This window comes from Salmo trutta, chromosome 6 (assembly GCF_901001165.1).
Source record: "Salmo trutta chromosome 6, fSalTru1.1, whole genome shotgun sequence".
NCBI lineage: Eukaryota > Metazoa > Chordata > Actinopteri > Salmoniformes > Salmonidae > Salmo > Salmo trutta.
Genome location: NC_042962.1, coordinates 12213664 through 12239825, shown reverse-complemented (window position 1 = coordinate 12239825; position 26162 = coordinate 12213664). Strand labels below are relative to the sequence as shown.

The 26162-nt window shown below is 45.4% G+C and overlaps 2 protein-coding genes and 1 long non-coding RNA gene across 5 annotated transcripts in view; 2 read left to right on the top strand and 1 right to left on the bottom strand.

Moving 5' to 3' along the window:
• LOC115195415 (histone-lysine N-methyltransferase EZH2-like) overlaps window positions 1-5360 on the top strand; it is a 14365-nt gene extending 9005 nt beyond the window's left edge. For all 3 annotated transcript variants that reach the window (XM_029755248.1, XM_029755247.1, XM_029755246.1), the window contains exons 12-20: window positions 113-210; window positions 342-382; window positions 549-674; window positions 771-949; window positions 1051-1146; window positions 1296-1377; window positions 1458-1538; window positions 1774-1858; window positions 4845-5360. In XM_029755248.1, coding sequence (XP_029611108.1) covers window positions 113-210; window positions 342-382; window positions 549-674; window positions 771-949; window positions 1051-1146; window positions 1296-1377; window positions 1458-1538; window positions 1774-1858; window positions 4845-4905 — 849 coding nt within the window. In that variant the 3' untranslated portion in view covers window positions 4906-5360. The remainder of the gene's footprint in view (window positions 1-112; window positions 211-341; window positions 383-548; window positions 675-770; window positions 950-1050; window positions 1147-1295; window positions 1378-1457; window positions 1539-1773; window positions 1859-4844) is intronic.
• A 911-nt stretch (window positions 5361-6271) lies between these two features.
• Window positions 6272-8367, top strand: LOC115195416 (uncharacterized). Its single transcript, XR_003878689.1, has 2 exons — window positions 6272-6933; window positions 6978-8367. It is a non-coding gene; the product is annotated as an uncharacterized LOC115195416 (long non-coding RNA).
• A 12946-nt stretch (window positions 8368-21313) lies between these two features.
• LOC115195414 (E3 ubiquitin/ISG15 ligase TRIM25-like) lies at window positions 21314-25091 on the bottom strand. Its single transcript, XM_029755245.1, has 8 exons — window positions 24894-25091; window positions 24375-24737; window positions 23885-23980; window positions 23533-23757; window positions 23418-23440; window positions 23214-23332; window positions 22638-22997; window positions 21314-22601 (listed from the first exon to the last, which is right to left on the bottom strand). Exons 1-8 carry the CDS (start codon window positions 25089-25091, stop codon window positions 22102-22104), a joined length of 1884 nt encoding a protein of 627 aa, XP_029611105.1. The 3' UTR covers window positions 21314-22101.
• Between the last annotated feature and the right edge of the window lie 1071 nt (window positions 25092-26162).

The window sequence follows — 26162 nt, the reverse complement described above, 5'->3', positions numbered from 1 at the left end:
AATGAGAACTTGTTCTCAACTTGCCTACCTGGTTAAATAAAGGTGAAATAAAAAAATAACGTTGTGGGCTAACTTGGCAGGTTGTATATTGTCTAGTAATGTGTGTCTCTAGGTCTACGACTTCAGAGTAAAGGAGTCTAGTATCATCGCTCGCGCTCCGGCTGAGGACGAAGACACGCCCCCTCGCAAGAAGAAGCGGAAACACCACAGGTAAGCATCGCTATAGACTGACTGCTTGAGGGTAACGGCTAACGGGGCGACTGAGAAGGGTACAGTCCAAGGATCTGGTTGTCATCTTTCATGGAAAATACATACTAATTTACTGGTGGTGGTGTTTTCAGGTTATGGGCCACTTACTGCAGGAAGATCCAGCTGAAGAAAGGTGATGATTGTCTCCATCTCTCCTAGCATTGGAACCTTCAGAATACTCTGTTAGCTTGTGGCTCCACACAATCTTTCAATGTGTTGTGGTCAATGTGACGAGTTTATGACTAATTTATTGTTGTTGTTGCAAGTTGCTGACCTGTGCTTGACCCCTCCCCCTATAGATGGCTCGTCCAACCACGTGTATAACTACCAGCCATGTGACCACCCCCACCAGCCCTGTGACTCCTCCTGCCCCTGCGTCACCGCTCAGAACTTCTGTGAGAAGTTCTGCCAGTGCAGCTCGGAGTGTGAGGACATTTTAAATACTTTATTAACATACAATATTACATTGCGGATGACCAGTATCTGTGACACACTCACTCTAACCCTGTGTCTGTGTGCAGGTCAGAACCGTTTCCCAGGATGCAGGTGTAAGGCCCAGTGCAACACCAAGCAGTGTCCGTGTTACCTGGCGGTCAGGGAGTGTGACCCTGACCTCTGTCTGACCTGCGGAGCTGCTGAACACTGGGACAGCAAGAACGTCTCCTGTAAAAACTGCTCCATACAGAGGGGGGCCAAGAAGGTAACACACACTCACAGTATGGATCGCATTGTCCAGCTGTACAGGATTTTTCCTTTGTTGGTTTGGTATCTGTTGCTCACTATTTTGCCCCCACCTCTCAGCACCTACTCCTAGCGCCGTCTGATGTCGCAGGCTGGGGCATCTTCATCAAAGAGCCAGTTCAGAAGAATGAGTTCATCTCTGAGTACTGTGGGGAGGTGAGACTCATCTCTGTCTGGGTGATGGGTTTTGCCTGCTTGTGTGTGATGTACAAACCTGTGGAAAATAATTGTGTTCTGTTTGTTGATCCTGTGTGTGTGCTCTCTCTCTCTCTCTCTCTCTCTCTCTCTCTCTCCCCACCTTGTAGATAATCTCCCAAGATGAGGCTGATCGCAGAGGGAAAGTCTATGACAAATACATGTGTAGCTTCCTGTTCAACCTCAACAATGGTAACACACACATACACAAACGTATTGAAATAATGTTTTTGTGTAAGTGTGAGGGCAAGCTAACCCCCTCCCTTCCCCAGACTTTGTAGTGGATGCTACTAGGAAGGGAAACAAGATTCGTTTTGCCAACCATTCCGTCCACCCCAACTGCTATGCAAAAGGTCAGACAGCCCTTAAAACACTTTCATTAGTTGATTTTGTGTGAATGTTTCCCCAGGGGTCAAGATGAAAGTATCCTAGAGCAGTGTTTAAACCAGCAGATGTATATCAGCTGATCCAGCCAGTCTGGTGTCTATAACTTAATACACCAGCAGATGGGACCAACAGACGTAACACTGATGCAGCGTTTGACTGAGAAGACCTCTGTGTTGTACTGACGGTCTCCTCTCTCTGCAGTGATGATGGTGAATGGGGACCACAGGATAGGGATCTTCGCTAAGAGAACCATCCAGACTGGAGAGGAGCTCTTCTTTGACTACCGGTCAGTATATCAGGGTTACTGACCAACCAGTCTGCGGCCGGGTCAACAGGGTTACTGACCAGCCAGTCTACAGCCTGGCGGCTGGGTCAACAGGGTTACTGACCAGCCAGTCTGCAGCCTGGCGGCTGGGTCAACAGGGTTACTGACCAGCCAGTCTGCAGCCTGGTCAACAGGGTTACTGACCAGCCAGTCTGCAGCCTGGTCAACAGGGTTACTGACCAGCCAGTCTGCAGCCGGGTCAACAGGGTTACTGACCAGCCAGTCTGCTGCCTGGGGGCCGGGTCAACAGGGTTACTGACCAGCCAGTCTGCGGCCTGGTCAACAGGGTTACTGACCAGCCAGTCTGCAGCCTGGCAGCCGGGTCAACAGGGTTACTGACCAGCCAGTCTGCGGCCTGGCGGCCGGGTCAACAGGGTTACTGACCAGCCAGTCTGCGGCCTGGCGGCCGGGTCAACTAGGATCATATTAATCAGCACGTGTCCATGTGAATACTCTGAGGGTGTCGATTTCCCTCCCCGTTTGGTCTCAATGACAAACTCTTCAGGTACAGGGCCTCATTCAGACCTCTTGACTTTTTCCACATTTTGTTACGTTACAGCCTTATTTTAAAATTGATTAAATGTTTTTTTCCCCCTCAATCTACACACAATACTAAATAATGACAAATCAAAACAGATTTTTAGAAATGTTTGCAAATCTATCTAATTTACATATGTATTCAGACCTTTCACTCAGTACTTTATTGAAGCGCCATAGGCAGCGATTGCAGCCTCGAGTCTTCTTGGGTATGATGCTACAAGCTTGGCACACCTGTATTTGGGGAGTTTCTCCCCTTCTTCTCTGCAGATCCTCTCAAGCTCTTTCAGGTTGGATGGGGAGCGTTGCTGAAGAGCAATTTTCAGGTCTCTCCAGAGATGTTAGATTGGGTTCATGTCCAGGCTCTGGCTGGGCCACTCAAGGACATTCAGAGACTTGTCCTGAAGCTACTCCTGCGTTGTCTTGGCTTTGTGCTTAGGGTCGTTGTCTTGTTGGAAGGTGAACCTTCGCCCCAGTCTGAGGTCCTGAGCGCTCTGGAGCAGGTTTTCATCAAGGATCTCTCTGTACTTTGCTCCGTTCATCCTTCCCTCGATCCTGACTAGTCTCCCAGTCCCTGCCTCTGAAAAATATCCCCACAGCATGATGCTGCCACCACCATGCTTCACTGTAGAGATGGTGCCAGGTTTCCTCCAGACGTGATGCTTGGCATTTAGCCAAAGAGTTCAATCTTGGTTTCATCAGACCAGAGAATCTTGTTTCTCATGGGCTGAGTCTTTAAGTGCTTTTTGGCAAACTCCAAGTGAGCTGTCATGTGACTTTTGCAGAGGAGTGGCTTCCGTCTGGCCACTACCATAAATGCCTGTTTGGTGGAGTGCTGCAGAGATGGTTTCCTTTCTGGAAGGTTCTCCCATCTCCACAGAGGAACTCTAGAGCTCTGTCAAAGTGACCATCGGGTTCTTGGTCACCTCCCTGACCAAGGCCCTTCTTCCCTAATTTGCTCAGTTTGGCAGGGAGGCCAGCTCTATGAAGAGTCTTGGTGGTTCCAAACTTTTTTCATTTAAGAAAGATGGAGGCCACTGTGTTCTTGGGGATCTTCAATGCTGCAGACATTTTTTTAGTAGCCTTCCCCAGATCTGTGCCTCGACACAATCCTGTCTCGGAGCTCTAAGGACAATTCCTTCGACCTCATGGCTTGGTTTTTGCTCTGACATGCACTGTCAACTGTGGGACCTTTTATATAGAAAGAAGTGTTTGCCTTTCCAAATCATGCCTAATCAATTGAATATACCACAGGTGGACTCCAATCAAGAGAAACAACAGGATGATAAATGGAAACGGGATTCACCTGATCTCAATTTTGTGTCTCAGAGCACTTTATTTTTTTACATTTGCAGAAATTTCTAGACCTGTTTTTGTTGTGGCATTTTGCTATGGCATTGTGTGTGTGTGTGTGTGTGGATTGATGAGGGGAAAAAAGTAATTTTAATCAATTTTAGAATGAGGCTGTAATGTGGAAAAAGTCAAGGGGTCTGAATACTTTCAACTCAACCTACAGTGCATTCGGGTCTATGGACATGACTGTAGACCTCTGTCGCAGCGACATCATGAACATTCTGTCGTCCGACATAAAACGTGTCATCGTTATGAAGAAGGATAAACACAAAACGACAGTCTCTGCATGACCTCAGCGGCCTGGTGTTCCAAATAGTATACTGTCTCTATTTCAGGGGTATTTATCTCTGACCCTACAAGGTCCGGAACCTGCTGGGTTTCTGTTCTACCTGATAACTGCACACACCTGGTCTCCTAGGTGGAAATCAGTCCATTTGTTAGTGGTCCAGAGTTGAGTTTGAAGGCCTTTTGAACTCCAATAATCCCATCAGTTTAAATGACCTGAATGTCAATTTAGCAAGCCAGGCAACTAAAAGCAACTTTTTAAACAATGTTTTGGTTCGTTGTTAGCTCGTTAATGACCAGAGTATAGCTGACAGGGTCTTAACTGCAGCCACTTTTTATTCATTGAGGAACATAAACCCATTATTTACAAGGTAATGGCGAGCTTACAGGAAACAGCTTACAGGAAACAGCTTACGGGTGTGAGTGACTAAAAGCAGGTAATGCTACTGGACTATTTTAGACCTCCAGCACAGTCTCTGCACAGATGGGTTTGGTCTTGTTGCTATAGCAGCCCAGTAATCACGACAATCAATGTTGTGACAGTCGCAGAGACATTCACTTTTTTCATGCCCGTGAGACCAGGAAACTGACCGTCTTCAGACATTCCTCCGGATTATAAATGAAGTGTTTTCACCGTCAACACTTGTCGCATTCTAATTGTCTACTGACATGACGTTAGAGTAACTGTAAACCAGCTTTTATACGTACGCATACACTCACACTTTGTGGTTGGTTTGACATCTCTAGCTAACTGGTCATGTTTCTCTCTCAGGTACAGTCAGGCTGATGCTCTGAAGTACGTCGGCATCGAGCGGGAGTCAGAGATACCATGATCCCCTCTTCTACCTCGTCTGGATCAACACAAAGGCCTTACACACACACACTCTCTCTTCAGGAAACCCAAACGACTCTTTGTTGGAATCCTGGGATGCTTCAAGAATTCTGGAAAGTCTCTTTTTCTCACTTTGAATAATTTTTCTACAAACAAATCTTCCAGTTCTCTGGGATTTGTGAGCCTCTTGGTAACTATGGTCACTAGAATGTCCTTCCTGTTTACAGCTAACAAACATTAACAGGTGTTAATAAATCCATTGACTGACCTCAAGTATAAAAAGTATCACAGAGCTAAAGGGAACCAATCCAAATGAATGCACACATTATTTACTCTGAAATCACAACTGGTTGTAAATCTTTTACTGGGACCAAAACCCTTTTTGTTGTTGTTAGGGCCTGGCATTAGCCCCTGACCACCAGCTAGACTAAATGTGGATTAAAAATATCTCCGTAACTGGTGGCCAGTATCCAAACCTTGGTCTCAGACCCCACAGACACACACTGGAGTGCCAGAACACTGTTTTGAGACTATAGCCTGATATCGGAGGTCAAATGTTATTGGTCACATACACATGGTTAGCAGATGTTAATGCGAGTGTAGCGAAATGCTTGTGCTTCTAGTTCTGAGAGTGCAGTAATATCTAACAAGTAATCTAACAATTCCACAACAACTACCTTATACTCACATCTAAAGGGATGGAATAAGAATATGTACAAATAAATATTTGGATGAGAAATCAAAATACTGCATAGTTTCCTAAGGACTCGAGGTGACCATCTCTGTCGACGCCATCTGAGCTTGGTGACAGTGAAAGGATGAGTGATGACGAGCAGAACTAGCTGTGTTTTCTTCTGTGACTACATCTGGTTTATTCCAAAATTCATCTTCTGTCTGTTTCAATGTTTTGATGATGACCACCTGAGGGATGCTTTGATGGGGTTTCTGTTCTAGGTGATGACCACCTGAGGGATGCTTTGATGGGGTCTCTGTTCTAGATGATGATGACCACCTGAGGGATGCTTTGATGGGGTCTCTGTTCTAGGTGATGACCACCTGAGGGATGCTTTGATGGGGTCTCTGTTCTAGATGATGACCACCTGAGGGATGCTTTGATGGGGTCTCTGTTCTAGGTGATGACCACCTGAGGGATGCTTTGATGGGGTCTCTGTTCTAGGTGATGACCACCTGAGGGATGCTTTGATGGGGTCTCTGTTCTAGATGATGATGACCACCTGAGGGATGCTTTGATGGGGTCTCTGTTCTAGGTGATGACCACCTGAGGGATGCTTTGATGGGGTCTCAGTTCTAGATGATGATGACCACCTGAGGGATGCTTTGATGGGGTCTCTGTTCTAGATGATGATGACCTGAGAGATGCTTTGATGGGGTCTCTGTTCTAGGTGATGACCACCTGAGGGATGCTTTGATGGGGTCTCTGTTCTAGATGATGATGACCTGAGGGATGCTTTGATGGGTCTCTGTTCTAGGTGATGATGACCACCTGAGGGATGCTTTGATGGGGTCTCTGTTCTAGGTGATGACCACCTGAGGGATGCTTTGATGGGGTCTCTGTTCTAGGTGATGATGACCTGAGGGATTCTTTGATGGGGTCTCTGTTCTAGATGATGATGACCACCTGAGGGATGCTTTGATGGGTTCTCTGTTCTAGGTGATGACCACCTGAGGGATGCTTTGATGGGGTCTCTGTTCTAGGTGATGATGACCTGAGGGATACTTTGATGGGGTCTCTGTTCTAGGTGATGATGACCTGAGGGATGCTTTGATGGGGTCTCTGTTCTAGATGATGATGACCACCTGAGGGATGCTTTGATGGGGTCTCTGTTCTAGGTGATGACCACCTGAGGGATGCTTTGATGGGGTCTCTGTTCTAGGTGATGATGACCTGAGGGATGCTTTGATGGGTCTCTGTTCTAGGTGATGATGACCACCTGAGGGATGCTTTGATGGGGTCTCTGTTCTAGGTGATGACCACCTGAGGGATGCTTTGATGGGGTCTCTGTTCTAGGTGATGATGACCTGAGGGATTCTTTGATGGGGTCTCTGTTCTAGATGATGATGACCACCTGAGGGATGCTTTGATGGGTTCTCTGTTCTAGGTGATGACCACCTGAGGGATGCTTTGATGGGGTCTCTGTTCTAGGTGATGATGACCTGAGGGATACTTTGATGGGGTCTCTGTTCTAGGTGATGATGACCTGAGGGATGCTTTGATGGGGTCTCTGTTCTAGGTGATTACCACCTGAGGGATGCTTTGATGGGGTCTCTGTTCTAGATGATGACCACCTGAGGGATGCTTTGATGGGGTCTCTGTTCTAGATGATGATGACCACCTGAGGGATGCTTTGATGGGGTCTCTGTTCTAGGTGATACTACTGCTAGGACAATGTCATGTTTTTTTCACGTATTGAGGTTTTGTAAACGCCCCCGGGTATCTGCTGTGCCTTGAATCTTGTTGGAACACTGAATAGTCACTTGATTAGAGCTGGTTATTGATGATGTATCCTCAATCAGATGCATGATGACGGTTCCATGTTTGTAGTCTGGGGAAGACCTGCCTGCTACTGTAATCTAGTGACGCCTGGTGCTAGTGAATACTGCAGATTTGACGCCAGCCTTGAATCATGTTTAGTGAGACGGACTTCTCCTGTTTTTACAACTAACTAATTTATTGTGTCAAGTTGACCGGCAGCTGGGAGGGCTCTGTAAAGGCCTACGAACAGATATCCGTGACTGACGGTTGTGTTTAGTGGATGGGTGAAGTCAGGAGACTGTTTTAAGTAGTTTATGTTGCTCATGTTAGGACAGGGCTGGGGGAACTCTAGGAGATTCATTGATCCAATGATACACAGATTGCTCAGACACAAACCTGGTTGCCCGGGTCTAAATCAGTCTGACTGGAAAACCAGCAGACACAGCAGCTCCCAAAGATTAGTGACAGAAGAGGAAGAGAGACGTCCCACTCCCTCGTTGTTTCTGGTTCATATACAGTCAATGAACTAAGTAGACCAGACCCAGTCGCTATCCCTTTGGTGTCTATGGGGGAGACACCCCTTAAATAGACTGCAACTGTGACCTTTTTCTTCAATGGTAAACAGCCTGAGTAAGACATTTATCCACCATCTTGGCTAGTATCCTACCGATCTGTTAATGTATACTCCCTGAAGTATACATGGCTGGCGTCCAGTGGGATTCAACATTCTAGAATGTTCAGATAGAAATACAGGCCTACTATTTAAAGAGCCATGCTTCACTGTCATATAGAATAGTGAAACTACTCTACACAAGACATTTCTAATGTTCCCTCCTGAACGTAGCCCTGGTTTCCTCCAGTTGTCTCTCCGCGACCACTCTTCTGTCTGACTACCAAGATGCAGATTTTTACTGTTTACAGGGAGTATTGTTCAAAGTTATGCTTAATAAAATAAGAGCAAATATAAAAGGTGTCAATTGTTCTTTGAGCCACTAATGTCTTGTTCTCACAGGCTGCGTTTTATACAGGCACCCCAATTCAGATTTATTGGTCTTTTGACCAATCAGATCTGATTGTTCGAAAGACCAAATAGTGAAGAAAAAAAAGATCAGAATTGGGCTGCCTATGTAAACGCAGCAAACTGCAGCAGTGGCATCAGTTCAGTTGGTCCGGTCTACAGGGGCTTCTCCATTCCTCTCCTCCCAGTGTCTCTCCATGTTGCCAGGCAGCTGGGCATTATCACTTTTAAATGGATTACAACATATTCAAATAATGATTGACATTTTTATTACTGTTATTTTGATTAATTTGTTCATACTATTTCATCCTTCCACAAGATATAGTCCCAACACAAATCTAGGGTTGCTACCCACGCTGGCTGGTCGTTCGTTCTATTGGTTCGGTTGCCAGAGACGCGACCCAGTCATTTTGTTCTGTATCTACGGACGTGTTTGTTCTAAGTGTTCCATTGCCATACTGGCTGGCAACGTTCTTCTCCCTTGCTTGCTAGCTAGCCAACTACGTCTAACTTACGGTCATGTTAAACGTCAAAAAGAATATATACGACTGGGTTGCTTCCGTAGATACAGAACAAAATGACTGATGGACTGGTGTCGCGTCTCTGGCAACCGAACAATCAGCCGGCTTGGGTAGCAACCCTAGATTTCTGTTGGGACTATATCTTGTGGAAGGATGAAATATTATGAATAAATTAATCAAAATAACGTTTTTAATGAAAATATGTCAATCATTCGAATATGTTTTTAACCCATTGTATAAAAATAATAATGCCCAACAAGCCGGTGTTTGGAGGATATATTGGCACGGTTTGCCAGCCATGGACTTCCTCTCGGGCCTAACAACACCCGTGACAATATATCCTCCAAACACCAGCTTATCCGACATTACCACTTAAGTGTGTTACCTTGACGACAGGGACTCTGGGTTTGAAGTGAGAGGTTGAGGACTTCAGCCAGTAGCTGCTGGTGTTTCAGAACCTTCCTCATCTTTATTGCTAAATCGAATCCCCGAGAATCTGTCGTTCTGCCCCTGAACAAGGCAGTTAACCCACTGTTCCCCAGTAAGCCGTCATTGTAAATAAGAATTTGTTCTTAACTGGCTTGCCTAGTTAAATAAAATAAAAAATGTACAGATACATTCAGTACACAAAGAAATGTGATTTTTCAGTATGCAACACATCTTTATGGGGAGTTTGTGGTTCTCCTCGATGTTCTTGTGTGTGGTCTCCTGTTCAGTTTTCATAGGAACGTTGATGTTCACACGCAGCTTCTTACTGGAGATAAGAACAACACATAGGATTACATCTTACATCCATGCTTTGACAGACAGCGAGAGAAAGATAGATGGAGAGAGAGAGAGAGGAGATAAAGAGAGAGAGCAGTTGACAGGCACACAGAGAGAAAGATAAATGGAGGGAGAAAGAAAGAAATATGGAGGGAGGGAGAGGAGATAAAGGTAGACAGTGGAGGACTTCTTGTATCCCAGGAAGACTGATCAGGGTTTCTGGTTTGAACTCCACCTCGTCTACAACGGGATTGTCATCCTCCAGGAATCCCCCCCCCCCCCCACACACACACACACACACCCCTCAAGCTTCTCAGAGTAGGAGTGCTGTTTGCCATTAAAGTCCAGAGCCTTCTAGTTGACCATCATAAAACAACACAGACGAAAGGATCCTTTGTTGAATTTGGATTTTAAAAAAGATCTGCAAAACCTAAACTAGAATGTCCTAAAATGAAACAGGAAAACAATATTCAACCTCAGGGACTGTTCAGTCAGTACTATACAACTATCATATCAGGGGTGATTTAATAAACTATAATACTTGTCATATATTTACACCACAGAATTATCTGTAGAACTCAGTTTATTATAATACTTTTTACCCCAATTGGTAGTTACAGTCTTGTCCTACCGCTGCAACTCCTGTATGGATTCGGGAGAGGCGAAAGTTGAGAGCCATGCGCCCTCCAAAACTCGACCCTGCCAAGCCGCACAGTTTCTTGACACACTGCTCGCTTAACACGGAAGCCAGACGCACCGACGTGTTGGAGGAAACACCGTACAGCTGGCGACCAGTGTCAGCGTGCATGTGCCTGTCCCGCCACAAGGAGTTGCTAGAGCGCGATGGGACGAGGACATCCCCTAACCCGGACGACGTTGGGCCAATTGTGCGCCGCCTCATGGGTCTCCCGGGCCCAGCCGGCTGCGACACATCTTGGGATCAAACCCGGGTCTGTAGTGACAACCTCTAGCGCTGCGATGCAGTGCCTTAGACCGCTGCACCACTAGGGAGAACTAACAGTTTTGATCTGTGTGCTATCAGTCAGCTGTCATACAGTGTACATGTCCTCTGTGTTGTACTCTGGTAGTATAGTCATCTGGAAGTTAGACACCTGCAGAGTATACCTGGAATACAGATATACACTGATTGTATAAAACATTAAGAACACCTGCTCTTTCCATGACAGACTGACCAGGTGAAAGCTATGATCCCTTATTGATGTCACTTCTTAAATCCACTTCAATCAGTGTAGATGAAAGGGAGGAGACAGGTTAAAGACATGGATTGTTTATGTGCCATTCAGATGGTGAATGGGCAAGACAAAATATTAAAGAGCCTTTGAACAGGGTATGGTGGTAGGTGCCAGGCACACCGGTTGGAGTGTGTCAAACATTGCAACGCTGCTGGGTTTTTCACACAACAGTTTCCCGTGTGTATCAAGCATTGGAGTCAACATGGGTCAGTATCCCTGTAGAACGCTTTCGACGCCTTGAAGAGTCCATGCCCTGACAAATTGAGGCTGTTGTGAGGGCAAAGGGCGTGCAATTCAATATTAGGAAAGTGTTCCTCAGAGTATTTATTTAGTTTCAAAGCACAAACGTTTGTTAGCATGTTTCTCACTCTGCCTTTAGCCATGGAGGGAGCAGGCCTACCAAGGCAACTGTTGCCTAGCAACAACTATATTGAACAACATTCACACTCTTCACTCGATCACTTCTCATTGCACTTTCAGTATTCACACGCAACAACTGTAGTTTAGACACTGACCACAACCACACAACTACTGACACCAACTGATGACCACAACTACTGACCATACCTACTGACACCGACTACAGACCACAACTACTGACACCAACTGATGACCACAACTACTGACCACAACTACAGACCTCAACTACAGACCATACCTACTGAACACAACTACTGACCACAACTACTGACCACAACTACTGACACCGACTACAGACCACAACTACTGACCACAACTACTGACCTCAACTACAGACCACAACTACGGACCACAACTACGGACCACAACTACTGACACCAACTACTGACACCACTTACAGACCACAACTACTGACCACAACTACTGACCACAACTACTGACCACAACTACTGACACCAACTACTGACACCACTTACAGACCACAACTACAGACCACAACTACTGACCACAACTACTGACCACAACTACTGACCACAACTACTGACCACAACTACTGACCACAACTACTGACCTCAACTACTGACCACAACTACTGACCACAACTACTGACCACAACTACTGACCACAAGTCCGTCACTCCTCCCTGCTCCGTTATCAGATAAGTTAACAATGTGGGTCGACACACAAGTTAGCTTCTCTATCTTAGTACATACATTTCACACTTACTTCAGTAACCGGTTATGGTATAAAGAAATAAACAGACAGGTGTTCATATTTAATATAAGCAATATTTAGTATACTTATCGATGTTATGGATGAGCGCGGTTGTTTGTTCTGTTCCTCTCTCTCTCCATCTCTATAGTTTACGGGTATGCTGGATAAGGACCCGAGCTAAGGGAATTGGGCTTACTTTGTAGTGCCTGTCCGGAATGGCTCATTAATGTAAATGGGCATATTGGAAGACACTGTCAGTAGTGATGTAATTTTGTAAATGTTATATTGTGATGTTGTTTCATAAACGTTTTGCAATGTATATATTTTGGTATGTTTAGATAAATGGAAACTGTAGGTTGAATAGGTAATTGCTTAATTAATTAGTGTTAATTGTTCTGAGGGGAGGGGCTACCCCTACAAAAGGAGCCTCTCTTTCAGTTCGTTGAGAGGCATTTTGGATTGAGCGGTGGGTGGGGCAGCATTGTTTTTAAGCTGTCCCATAAGGTATATGTTTGATGGCAGTGCTGTTGTTTTTGTTCTGGAATCACTACGTAAATAAACACCTTTGCACAGAAGAACTTTTGCGGCTCCGCCCTCTTTTTATTTTTTATAGAGGTTAGGTTTTCCAGTTTAGCCTTCTGGCCTACTCTACGTGACACCAACTACTGACACCAACTACTGACACCAACTACTGACCACAACTACTGACCACAACTACTGACCACAACTACTGAACAACAACCACACAACTACTGACACCAACTACTGACCACAACTACTGAACAACAACCACACAACTACTGACACCAACTACTGACCACAACTACTGAACAACAACCACACAACTACTTACTAAAACCACTGACCAAAACCCCTGAGCACAACTACTGACGATAACCACACAACTACTGACCACAACTAATGAATCACACAACTACTGACCATAACCACACAACTACTGACCACAACTAATGAATCACACAACTACTGACGATAACCACACAACTACTGACCACAACTAATGAATCACACAACTACTGACCATAACCACACAACTACTGACCACAACTAATGAATCACACAACTACTGACGATAACCACACAACTACTGACCACAACTAATGAATCACACAACTAATGACCACAACTAATGAATCACACAACTACTGACCACAACTAATGAATCACACAACTACTGACCACAACTAAGGAATCACACAACTACTGACCACAACTAATGAATCACACAACTAATGACCACAACAACACAACTGCTGACCACAACTACTGACCACAACAACACAACTACTGACCACAAATACTGACCACAACTACTGACCACAACAACACAACTACTGACCACACCCATAAGGGGCCCAAAGAACCTGCAACACAATTACTGCTCTGGTCTGCACTAGCTCTGGTCCTGGGCACAGATATGTAGCACTGCTTCGCACTAGCTCTGGTCTAGCTCTGGTCTGCACTATAAATTATAACTTAAATTAGGATAAATTTGCATATAATAACCACCAACAATAGTTGTAACTCTTGAACCGTTCAAGCTAGAGACACCAAACCAACTTTCACACGTTCAGGCTATGATACCAACCAACCAATTCATCTTTTCATCTACCTACTTTTTCAACTGTAACCAGTCACCACCATTACTACTGCAGACACTACCACCACTATAACATATTTCAAAACTATACATACTTTAAAACAAGCTAGAAAACACACCACATTTTCTTCAGGAAATGTACTGTTAGCCTAAAGAGTATTAATTAGATAGAACTACAGCTAGCTATCAGCAGGTCTACACCCACAAACCTATTCTACATAGTTCTTCAACTACCATAAAAATACTTTTAAAGAGCTGTCATCACTCAATTCACCATCCTGTTTCTCTCCCCAAATAACAGCCTACAACTTTCTAATCATTAAATCATCATTCAACTAAAACCAAACTTCATTCACACTGAACATTTTACAAATGTGAACCATGCATCTATTTATCTGAAACCCACAGCATGATTGATTCAGAGTTGCTTTGTTTCCCTAAGAGTGTTATCCACATGCTCCTGGTTTTACTCCCTGTTTTTATTCCCATCTTCTGACAGAAGAGCGATTTGATCCCCTGCTGATTTTGTACATTTGCCCACTGACAAAGAAATGATCAGTCTATAATGTTAATGGTAGGTTTATTTGAACTGTGAGAGACAGAATAACAACAACAAAAAAATCCAGAAAAACGCATATCAAAAATTGATTTGCATTTTAATGAGGGAAATAAGTATTTGACCCCTCTGCAAAACATGACAGTACTTGGTGGCAAAACCCTTGTTGGCAATCACAGAGGTCAGACGTTTCTTGTAGTTGGCCACCAGGTTTGCACACATCTCAGGAGGGATGTTGTCCGACTCCTCTTTGCAGATCTTCTCCAAGTCATTAAGGTTTCGAGGCTGACGTTTGGCAACTCGAACTTTCAGCTCCCTCCACAGATTTTCTATGGGATTAAGGTCTGGGGACTGGCTAGGCCACTCCAGGACCTTAATGTGCTTCTTCTTGAGCAACTCCTTTGTTGCCTTGGCCGTGTGTTTTGGGTCATTGTCATGCTGGAATACCCATCCACCTCGTGTAGTTCTGGGCTGATTCCTCACCATTTTCATGATCATTGCAACTCCACGAGGTGAGATCTTGCATGGAGCCCCAGGCCGAGGGAGATTGACAGTTCTTTTGTGTTTCTTCCATTTGCAAATAATCGCACCAACTGTTGTCACCTTCTCACCAAGCTGCTTGGCGATGGTCTTGTAGCCCATTCCAGCCTTATGTAGGTCTACAATCTTGTCCCTGACATCCTTGGAGAGCTCTTTGGTCTTGGCCATGGTGGAGAGTTTGGAATCTGATTGATTGATTGCTTCTGTGGACAGGTGTCTTTTATACAGGTAACAAACTGAGATTAGGAGCACTCCCTTTAAGAGTGTGCTCCTAATCTCAGCTCGTTACCTGTATAAAAGACACCTGGGAGCCAGAAATCTTTCTGATTGAGTGGGGGTCAAATACTTATTTCCCTCATTAAAATGCTAATCAATTTATAACATTTTTGACATGCGTTGTTCTGGATTTTTTTGTTGTTATTCTGTCTCTCACTGTTCAAATAAACCTACCATTAAAATTATAGACTGATCATTTCTTTGTCAGTGGGCAAACGTACAAAATCAGCAGGGGATCAAATACTTTTTCCCTCACTGTAAGCTTGATGCCCTCAATTTCACACAAATGATCAATGAACCTACCAGGTACCAACCCAAAGCCGTAAACACGGGCACCTTCATAGATATCATCCTAACCAACTTGCCCTCTAAATACACCTCTGCTGTTTTCAACCAAGATCTCAGCGATCACTGCCTCATTGCCTGCATCCGTAATGGGTCAGCGGTCAAACGATCTCCACTCATCACTGTCAAACGCTCCCTGAAACACTTCAGCGAGCAGGCCTTTCTAATCAACCTGGCCCGGGTATCCTGGAAGGATATTGACCTCATCCCTTCAGTAGAGGATGCCTGGTTATGTAAAAAAAATGCCTTGCTCACCATCTTAAATAAGCATGCCCCATTCAAGAAATGTTTAACCAGGAACTGATATAGCCCTTGGTTCTCTCCAGACCTGACTGCCCTTAACCAACACAAAAACATCCTGTGGCGTTCTGCATTAGCATCGAACAGCCCCCGTGATATGCAACTTTTCAGGGAAGTTAGAAACCAATATACACAGGCAGTTAGAAAAGCAAAGGCTAACTTTTTTAAGCAGAAATTTACTTCCTGCAACACAAACTCAAAAAGTTCTGGGACACTGTAAAGTCCTTGGAGAATAAGAGCACCTCCTCCCAGCTGCCCACTGCACTGAGGATAGGAAACTCTGTCACCACCGATAAATCCACTATAATTGAGAATTTAAATAAGCATTTTTCTACGGCTGGCCATGCTTTCCACCTAGCTACCCCTACCGCGGTCAACAGCACTGCACCCCCCACAGCAACTCGCCCAAGCCTTCCCCATTTCTCCTTCTCCCAAATCCAGTCAGCTGATGTTCTGAAAGAGCTGCAAAATCTGGACCCCTACAAATCAGCCGGGCTAGACAATCTGGACCCTTTCTTTCTAAAATTATCTGCCGAAATTGTTGCAACCCCTATTACTAGCCTGTTCAACCTCTCTTTCGTGTCGTCTGAGATTCCCAAAGATTGGAAAGCCGCTGCGGTCATCCCCCTCTTCAAAGGGGGGGACACTCTTGACCCAAACTGCTACAGACCTATATCTATCCTACCCTGCCTTTCTAAGGTCTTCGAAAGCCAAGTCAACAAACAGATTACCAACGATTTCAAATCCCACCGCACCTTCTCCGCTATGCAATCTGGTTTCAGAGCTGGTCATGGGTGCACCTCAGCCACGCTCAAGGTCCTAAACGATATCTTAACCGCCATCGATAAGAAACAATACTGTGCAATCGTATTCATTGAACTGGCCAAGGCTTTCGACTCTCTCAATCACCACATCCTCTTCGGCAGACTCAATAGCCTTGGTTTCTCAAATGATTGCCTCGCCTGGTTCACCAACTTCTTCTCTGATAGAGTTCAGTGTGTCAAATCGGAGGGCCTGTTGTCCGGGCCTCTCTCTATGGGGGTGCCACAGGGTTCTTTTTTGGGCCGACTCTTTTCTCTGTATACATCAATGATGTCGCTCTTGCTGCTGGTGAGTCTCTGATCCACCTCTACGCAGACGACACCATTCTGTATACTTCTGGCCCTTCTTTGGACACTGTGTTAACAACCCTCCAAACGAGCTTCAGTGACATAAAACTCTCCTTCCGTGGCCTCCAACTGCTCTTAAATACAAGTAAAACTAAATGCATGCTCTTCAACTGATCGTTGCCTGCACCTGCCCGCCCGTCCAGCATCACTACTCTGGACGGTTCTGACTTAGAATATGTGGACAACTACAAATACCTAGGTGTCTGGTTAGACTGTAAACGCTCCTTCCAGACTCACATCAAACATCTCCAATCCAAAGTTAAATCTAGAATTGGCTTCCTATTTCGCATCAAAGCATCTTTCACTCATGCTGCCAAACATACTCTCGTAAAACTGACCATCCTAACGATCCTCGACTTCGGCGACGTCATTTACAAAATAGCCTCCAATTCCCTACTCAACAAATTGGATGCAGTCTATCATAGTGCCATCCATTTTGTCACCAAAGCCCATATACTACCCACCACTGCGACCTGTACGCTCTCGTTGGCTGGCCCTCGCTTCATACTCGTCGCCAAACCCACTGGCTCCAGGTCATCTACAAGACCCTGCTAGGTAAAGTTCCCCCTTATCTCAGCTCGCTGGTCACCATAGCAGCACCCACCTGTAGCACGCGCTCCAGCAGGTATATCTCTCTGGTCACCCCCAAAGCCAATTCCTCCTTCGGCCGCCTCTCCTTCCAGTTCTCTGCTGCCAATGACTGGAACGAACAACAAAAATCTCTAAAACTGGAAACACTCATCTCCCTCACTAGCTTTAAGCATCAGCTGTCAGAGTAGCTCACAGATTACTGCACCTGTACATAGCCCATCTATAATTTAGCCCAAACAACTACCTCTTCCCCTACTGTATTTATTTATTTATTTACTTTGCTCCTTTGCACCCCATTATTTCTATTTCTACTTTGCACTTTCTTCCACTGCAAATCTACCATTCCAGTGTTTTACTTGCTATATTGTATTTACTTCGCCACCATGGCCCTTTTGCCTTTACCTCCCTTATCTCACCTCATTTGCTCACTTTGTATATAAACTTATTTTTCTACTGTATTATTGACTTTGTTTGTTTTACTCCATGTGTAACTCTGTGTTGTTGTATGTGTCAAACTGCTTGCTTTATCTTGGCCAGGTCGCAATTGTAAATGAGAACTTGTTCTCAACTTGCCTACCTGGTTAAATAAAGGTGAAATAAATAAAATAAAATAAAATATAGTACTCTATCAAAGTTATCAGACCAATACATTTTACTACATTTAACTCTGACTATATGTAACTGCTTTGCTTTAAATAGCAAATTATATATTTTTAAACTTTTACCACAAAAATACTTTTAAGGAGTTAAAGCAAGTCTCACCAATTGTACTTCCTGTTAATTACCATCTAGCTAATTGTAATTGCATTTAGCAATGATTAGAAATCTCCCACTTCACTTCCTACACATGGAACCTCTGACTGTAGCACAGCTGTGATTGGACCGACAATAACAACAAGTTACATGTGTGAAACGTGTGTAAATTACCAGTACCTCTTTTTTATGGGGCACACTCATTAAAATGTTCAAACAACTGTTTTTATAAAACATGTGAATGTTATGGTCCATCTATCCTTGTAGGCTGTGTACCAATTTCACATAAGATAATTGTATTTCATTTTAGACAAAGCCTTTTCATTGTTAAAATAGACCAATATTTTGTTTTCTTCTAAAAATGAATACTCTAACAAGTAGGCCCTAATCGAACACTAGCGTCCATTCGGATATTTGAATAACCGTGACCATCCCTAACTGGCAAATAAAGGTCTTATTCCCAACGTAACCCTTCCACTTAGAGTGTGGGATACGTGTAGAGCTCCGTGTAGCCATACTGGACATGCTCTGCCGGCCAACTGCTACAGCCTCAACTGCTTCAGCTCATGAGGGTTCTGGTTCCTGTTGGACGACATTGTCAAGTTCCTCCTATCCTGTTCTCTCCTCGCTCCTCTCTGCTCTCTCCTGTCCTATCCTGTTCTCTCCTTGCTCCTCGCTGCTCTCTCCTGTCCTATCCTGTTCTCTCCTCGCTCTGAGCTACTCTCTCCTGTCCTATCCTGTTCTCTCCTCGCTCTGAGCTGCTCTCTCCTGTCCTATCCTGTTCTCCTCGCTCTGAGCTACTCTCTCCTGTCCTATCCTGTTCTCTCCTCGCTCTGAGCTGCTCTCTCCTGTCCTATCCTGTTCTCTCCTCGCTCCTCGCTGCTCTCTCCTGTCCTGTCCTGTTCTCTCCTCGCTCTGAGCTGCTCTCTCTCCTGTCCTATCCTGTTCTCTCCTCGCTCCTCGCTGCTCTCTCCTGTCTTATCCTGTTCTCTCCTCGCTCTTAGCTACTCTCTCCTGTCCTATCCTGTTCTCTCCTCGCTCTTAGCTACTCTCTCCTGTCCTATCCTGTTCTCTCCTCGCTCTTAGCTACTCTCTCCTGTCCTGTCCTTTCTCTCCTCGCTCTTAGCTACTCTTTCTCCTGTCCTGTCCTTTCTCTCCTCGCTCTGAGCTGCTCTCTCTCCTGTCCTGTCCTGTTCTCTCCTCGCTCCTCGCTGCTCTCTCCTGTCTTATCCTGTTCTCTCCTCTCAGGTGTGTCGTCAATGGGAGGCTGGTGAGTGTGTGAGTGAATTTGGCTCAGTCTGCAGTCCCTCTCCACAGGTGGTGCTGTCTGCTGTTATTCCTCCTCAGAGCCTCTAGGTGGTGCTGTCTGCTGTTATTCCTCCTCATAGCCTCTAGGTGGCGCTGTCTGCTGTTATTCCTCCTCACAGCCTCTAGGTGGCGCTGTCTGCTGTTATTCCTCCTCATAGCCTCTAGGTGGCGCTGTCTGCTGTTATTCCTCCTTACAGCCTCTAGGTGGCGCTGTCTGCTGTTATTCCTCCTCACAGCCTCTAGGTGGCGCTGTCTGCTGTTATTCCACCTCATAGCCTCTAGGTGGTGCTGTCTGCTGTTATTCCTCCTCACAGCCTCTAGGTGGTGCTGTCTGCTGTTATTCTACCTCACAGCCTCTAGGTGGCGCTGTCTGCTGTTATTCCTCCTCATAGCCTCTAGGTGGTGCTGTCTGCTGTTATTCCTCCTTACAGCCTCTAGGTGGTGCTGTCTGCTGTTATACCTCCTTACAGCCTCTAGGTGGCGCTGTCTGCTGTTATTCCTCCTTACAGCCTCTAGGTGGCGCTGTCTGCTGTTATTCCTCCTCATAGCCTCTAGGTGGCGCTGTCTGCTGTTATTCCTCCTCACAGCCTCTAGGTGGCGCTGTCTGCTGTTATTCCTCCTCACAGCCTCTAGGTGGCGCTGTCTGCTGTTATTCCTCCTCATAGCCTCTAGGTGGCGCTGTCTGCTGTTATTCCACCTCACAGCCTCTAGGTGGTGCTGTCTGCTGTTATTCCTCCTCACAGCCTCTAGGTGGCGCTGTCTGCTGTTATTCCTCCTCACAGCCTCTAGGTGGTGCTGTCTGCTGTTATTCCTCCTCAGAGCCTCTAGGTGGTGCTGTCTGTTGTTATTCCTCCTCACAGCCTCTAGGTGGCGCTGTCTGCTGTGATTCCTCCTCATAGCCTCTAGGTGGCGCTGTCTGCTGTTATTCCTCCTCACAGCCTCTAGGTGGAGTTGCTTACCAAGAAGACAGTGAATGTTTCTGGGTAGCCTAGTTACAGTTTTGACTGTCTACCAATGAACAGATGCTGTGGCTACATAACAGGATGACAGGATCCCTGAAGATGTCATAGCACACAGGACAGCAGAGATCTTCTCTCCTTTGAGAGACACGATCTGGAAGCCATTTTCTCTCACGGTCACACTCCCTCCTCCAGAATGACTTCTGGAGGCAACAGGTCACTTCCAAGACTCAGCCTTGTTTGGTTAGCAGGATCTGAAGGTCACAGTTTAGGTGGAATATTATTTTGTTCTGTTTTAACTCTGAATCTGTCTGTTTGTAATGAGATGAAGTCCTGTTTTAAATAGTTTTTAGAAGGAACAGGTAAATAATCATCTGTACCTGAGAGAGCTGAGTTTTACAGTGTTGTGCAGTATATTACCCTGGGCAGGTCAATGTCCCGATGACAATGTGAACTTTCAGTCAACTAGAACCCTGCACATTGTGGTACTGTTCTCCTCAGTGTTCTAAACCAGGGCTGCTCAATTCTGGTCCTGGAGGGCCCAAACACTTCTGTTTTGGGTTTCTTCCAGGTAGAATAGCGCTCACCTGGTGTTCCAGGTCTAAGTTAGTCCCTTATTAGAAGGAAAGGATGAAAACCAGAAGTGTTCTGGCCCTCCAGGACCGACATCGAACAGCCCTGTTCTGAACCTAGCCAGGTCCCAGATCTGTGTGTTCTTGTCAACTTTGTTGTCAAGTCATTGGTATGACAGCCCACACATACACAGCCTGGCACTCAAGCTGTTCTTAAACCTCACACTGAGAAAATTCACATTTTTGTCCAATTTTATTACAGAGAATTACTGGTAAATACAAGACATACAATACACAGGGCGGATAGAATACCTCACGTTTAGTTTGACAGCTCCTTCTCTCTCAGGCAGAGTCGGCCTGCGCTGCTGAGGCTCAACGCCTACAGGGCTGGTCAGGCCATCTCCTATCAGGTCAAACCACCTGGAGCTGTGCAACTGCCAGGACACTTCATACATACCTAGTCCTCACTGACCAGGCATCGGTCAGCTCACCTGCCTACAGTATGAACACTCTGTACCCGTCCCACTGACCAATGGGCAGGCAGCAGCACCAAGTCCCTGGGTTGTTCTGAAAACATCAACACCTCTCTCTGAGACAACCACCACTAGATTGCATTATTCTTCATGGTTCTTTGAGCCAGATAGGAACATTATCCTTATTAGTATTCCGCTCTGTCTGGCCTCCTCCAGAACAGAAGCCTCTAATGGCTAAGCTTCACAAATAATGTTACAATGAATATACAGTTAAATGTGACTGACTGTCAAGGAGATTTTTAAGATGAAAAGAAACATCACATGAAGGGGAAGGGCAATGCTAGTACACTGTGACAAGGTTGATCAAGAAAAAGGGCTTTACACTCAGAGAGCTCAATTACCTTTAACATTCTATACATTTCACTGTCAAACAACAATTTATGTTCATTGTAAAATGAAATTGAGTTGATTTGTAAGATGATTTTTGACCTATAAACATGTACTGACACACGTGTCATAATCAATAAATGCTGTTGCACTAGACAGATTCTAACTATGCTGTACTTTTACAGAGGCCTTCGCTGGTGCAATTCTCAGTGGGGAGAGCTTGCAGTAACTACCCAAGTATGGAAAGACTCTCTCAGTGAAAGTGTGTGTAATAGTGTGTAAACATGTGTTCTCATCAGGGTCAGAGAATGACAGCGCTCCTCTGTCCCAGTCCAGCTGCACTCTGATCCTCTGGGGTTTCTTTGCCACAGGGAGTACACTGGTTGATTCTGGTGGGGAAAATGCACCGTATTTACCTTTGAAGTGCCAGAATCGCCAGTGTCCAGTATTAACTGCTCCCTTCCTCTGGACAGACTTTTCCATCACACCCAGTGACCAGAATGTATTGTTCCCAACCTCAACGTCCCAGATGTGTGTCCCTGAGTTAAAGCCCTCAGAACCCAAGACCCATGCATAGTAATCAAACCTCTCTGGGTTATCAGGGAGCTGCTGTTTCTCATTTGTGCATTTCACAATGGTCAGATTCTCAGATAGGACGAGACCTGGGTGGGCGGTGTTAGGGTCCAGAGTGACAGGACCTGGGTGGGCGGTGTTAGGGTCCAGAGTGACAGGACCTGGGTGGGCGGTGTTAGGGTCCAGAGTGACAGGACCTGGGTGGGCGGTGTTAGGGTCCAGAGTGACAGGACCTGGGTGGGCGGTGTTAGGGTCCAGAGTGACAGGACCTGGGTGGGCGGTGTTAGGGTCCAGAGTGACAGGACCTGGGTGGGCGGTGTTAGGGTCCAGAGTGACAGGACCTGGGTGGGCGGTGTTAGGGTCCAGAGTGACAGGACCTGGGTGGGCGGTGTTAGGGTCCAGAGTGACAGGACCTGGGTGGGCGGTGTTAGGGTCCAGAGTGACAGGACCTGAGTGGGCGGTGTTAGGGTCCAGAGTGACAGGACCTAAGTGCAAAGAGCAGATTTACTAGATTATAGAACTGTGGGTGATTTCTAGTTGATGCTGTTTAAAAATATATATATTTTTGGATGCCTGGAAGAACAAGTCAAATTTATAATAGTTGTGTACCACTGTCAATGATACTGGTTACTTGTACTGCACAGTTGACGGTCAGGCAGATAAATGCATTTTAGTATAATCATAAATTGATATTTATTTACTGTATTTCACAATCCCTTGCATTTTCTCCCAGACTCTGAACTGCAGGTTTCCCAGGTGTTTGGCGACGTCTATGAGCCCTCCTGAGACCAGCTGTGGATCCGGCAGTGTGCACTGGGTTCTGGAAGAACATTCAGGAGTCAGTGTTGCTGTCGGGTTGGATTCAGAACCACAGAACAGAGAGAGACAGCAGACAGATGACTTACCTTCTCACTATGGCCTTGTAGTTCTACAGAACAAGATAATAGATTGAGTCAGTCAATCAATATTAACCAGTCAACTGATAAACATGCCCTACAATTTAGAGAGCGCAGTGCTGACCTTGAGGAATGAGATGTCTTCAGCTCTCAGCTCCTCCTCTAGGGCTCTGATTGTGTCTGAAAGTGATGATATCTCTCTGTTCATCTCCTCAATCTTCTCCTTCATCACCTGACTCTTCTGCTCCTCTTCCTCCCTCAGAACAGCTATCCTCACCTCCTCTTCTTCTTGTAGAAACTGGTGGAGCTTCTGAAAATCTGCTTTAATCACCATCTCTGTGTGCTGGGCCTTGTTATGGACACAGAGATAACAAAGGCATTACATTATTTAAATGTTCATCTTCACAGTTTACCCACAAAATACTTTGAGTAAAATCCATACAATTCTATGTTTTCTTACAACTCAGCATCCTCACCTTAATGTGTTTTACTGTTTGGTTACAGGTTTGTTTAACTTTATTAAAGACCTCCAGCTTCTCCTGTAAGGGCTTCAGGAAAGTCTGGAGTTCCTCCTGGAATGAGAAATTGTTTTATTGAAGAGAATTTGTACTTTGTTGTTTCATTACAGAGTTGATCTACATGGAGGGAAGGTGAATGCACTGTTCCCCTCTGTGTACAAGCCAGGTTATGTGAGTATAGTAGTTAGGTGTCACATCATATCTGTGTGGTTAGATGTTTGTACTCTTCAATTCAGATAGATCTGTTTTTACAGGAATTAGGAAATTATTTGCATCAATATTCTCCAGAATATTGATAAAAATACTTGGAAAATATATATTTGACATTGGTTTCACACACAGAAGTACCGCCATAAATACAACAACACATTGATACTAACTGTATATTATATTTGATATATGACTGATATGTACTGTATTTGAAAGTCACCTGTTTATGCTACTGTACCTTTTGATACTGTGCAGCTTCGTCTATGGGGCAGCAGTTGTGGTTTTTATGTTTTCTGGAGGCCTGACACACAACACAGATGGGCTGTTTATCGTCCAGACAGAAGAGCTTGAGTTTCTCGTTGTGCAGATTGCAGCGCTGCTCAGACTCCCCTGAATCTCTCCTCCTCCTCTCCTGTAAGAATGCCTCACACAGGTTCTTTAAGACCAGGTTACAGGGAGGATCTGCCCCTGAATCTCTCCTCCTCCTCTCCTGTAAGAATGCCTCACACAGGTTCTTTAAGACCAGGTTACAGGGAGGATCTGCCCCTGAATCTCTCCTCCTCCTCTCCTGTAAGAATGCCTCACACAGGTTCTTTAAGACCAGGTTACAGGGAGGATCTGCCCTTGAAGATCTTCTCCTCCTCTCCTGTAAGAATGCCTCACACAGGTTCTTTAAGACCAGGTTACAGGGAGGATCTGCCCCTGAATCTCTCCTCCTCCTCTCCTGTAAGAATGCCTCACACAGGTTCTTTAAGACCAGGTTACAGGGAGGATCTGCCCTTGAAGATCTTCTCCTGCAAACTGGACATTCCTGTTCTGCCTTCCCCCTGCAGTATTCCAGCAGACAGGCTTTACAGAAGCTGTGGCTACATAACAGGACCACAGGATCCTTGAAGATCTCATGGCACAAAGGACAGGAGAGATCCTCCTCAGGAGAAGCTGATCTGGAAGCCATTCTGTTTTTGAGACACTCCCTCCTTTGGAATGACTTCTCAAAACCAATGGGAGGAGAAAGTCAGAGGGGCGGGATCTCTAGCTTTCTCTTCCAATGGGTTTTGAGAAGGAGGCGAGGAGAGAGGACGCGAGGAGTATGAAATTGAGACTCACCCTTACGAAACGAAACTGTGATTCAGCCAGCAGCAGCTTGAGGTCAGTGTTTGGCTAGTAATCCTTGCTGTGTAAAGGCAGTCTCTAGTCACTGGGGGTAACTGAGCTTGTTCCCTTTATTCCAAAGGGGTGGAGCTTTCTGAGACCAGGAAACGTATTTGGCATGGCAGTGCACACGTTCTTATTATACCTCAGTGAGCGCACGTAGAGAAATCAGGAAGCATAGGGGCTAGGGGGAGTGGCTAAGAGGTACGGCTAGAAGACTGTCTGAGAGATACAGCTGCCATCACCCAGGGACAAGCCCCACCACACTGTCCCTTCTCTGCCAACAGCTGAACATGAGTAAAAAGGAAGCAATTTTGCAAGCAGCTAAAGGACAAGCTCACAATTTCAATCAATGTTTATTACTATTTATTACTATTTACAGACTATTGGCAATCAAGGCCTTTATAAACCAATTATCTGTAGGCCTATACAAAATAATAATATGCAGGCCTATGCAATTTAACTAGGCAAGTCAGTTAGGAACAAATTCTTATTTACAATGACTGCCTACCCCGGCCAAACCCTAACCCGGACAACGCTGGGCCAATTGTGCACCACCTTATTGGACTCCCAATCACAGCCGGATGTGATACAACCTGGATTCGAACCAGGGACTGTAGTGACACCTCTTGCACTGAGATACTGTGCCTTAGACCGCTGCCCCACTTGGGAGTGGTTAGGGACCTTAGGTAGGGACTAATCAGTGATGTAATGAGTATGCAACCCAAACCATAGTAATATGCATCTCCCTGTAGCTGCAGCAGGCAGTGGAGATGTAACATGACTGGGCTTTTCCACTGTTACAGAGGCCTTGAATGGTAAGATCCTCAGAGGGTGGAGTTTACAGCAATTGTCTGAAAAAACTCCCTCAGTG

Bases quoted from the DNA above. Each gene is read 5' to 3' on its own strand.
- LOC115195414 (XM_029755245.1), bottom strand. From the start codon at position 25,091: ATGGCTTCCAGATCAGCTTCTCCTGAGGAGGATCTCTCCTGTCCTTTG. The intron at 23,981-24,374 runs GTACAGTAGCAT...TTCTCATTCCAG, and splicing joins AAGCTGCACAGTATCAAAAG to GAGGAACTCCAGACTTTCCT. The intron at 22,998-23,213 runs GTAAATAAATAT...CTTTGCACTTAG, and splicing joins GCAAGGGATTGTGAAATACA to GTCCTGTCACTCTGGACCCT.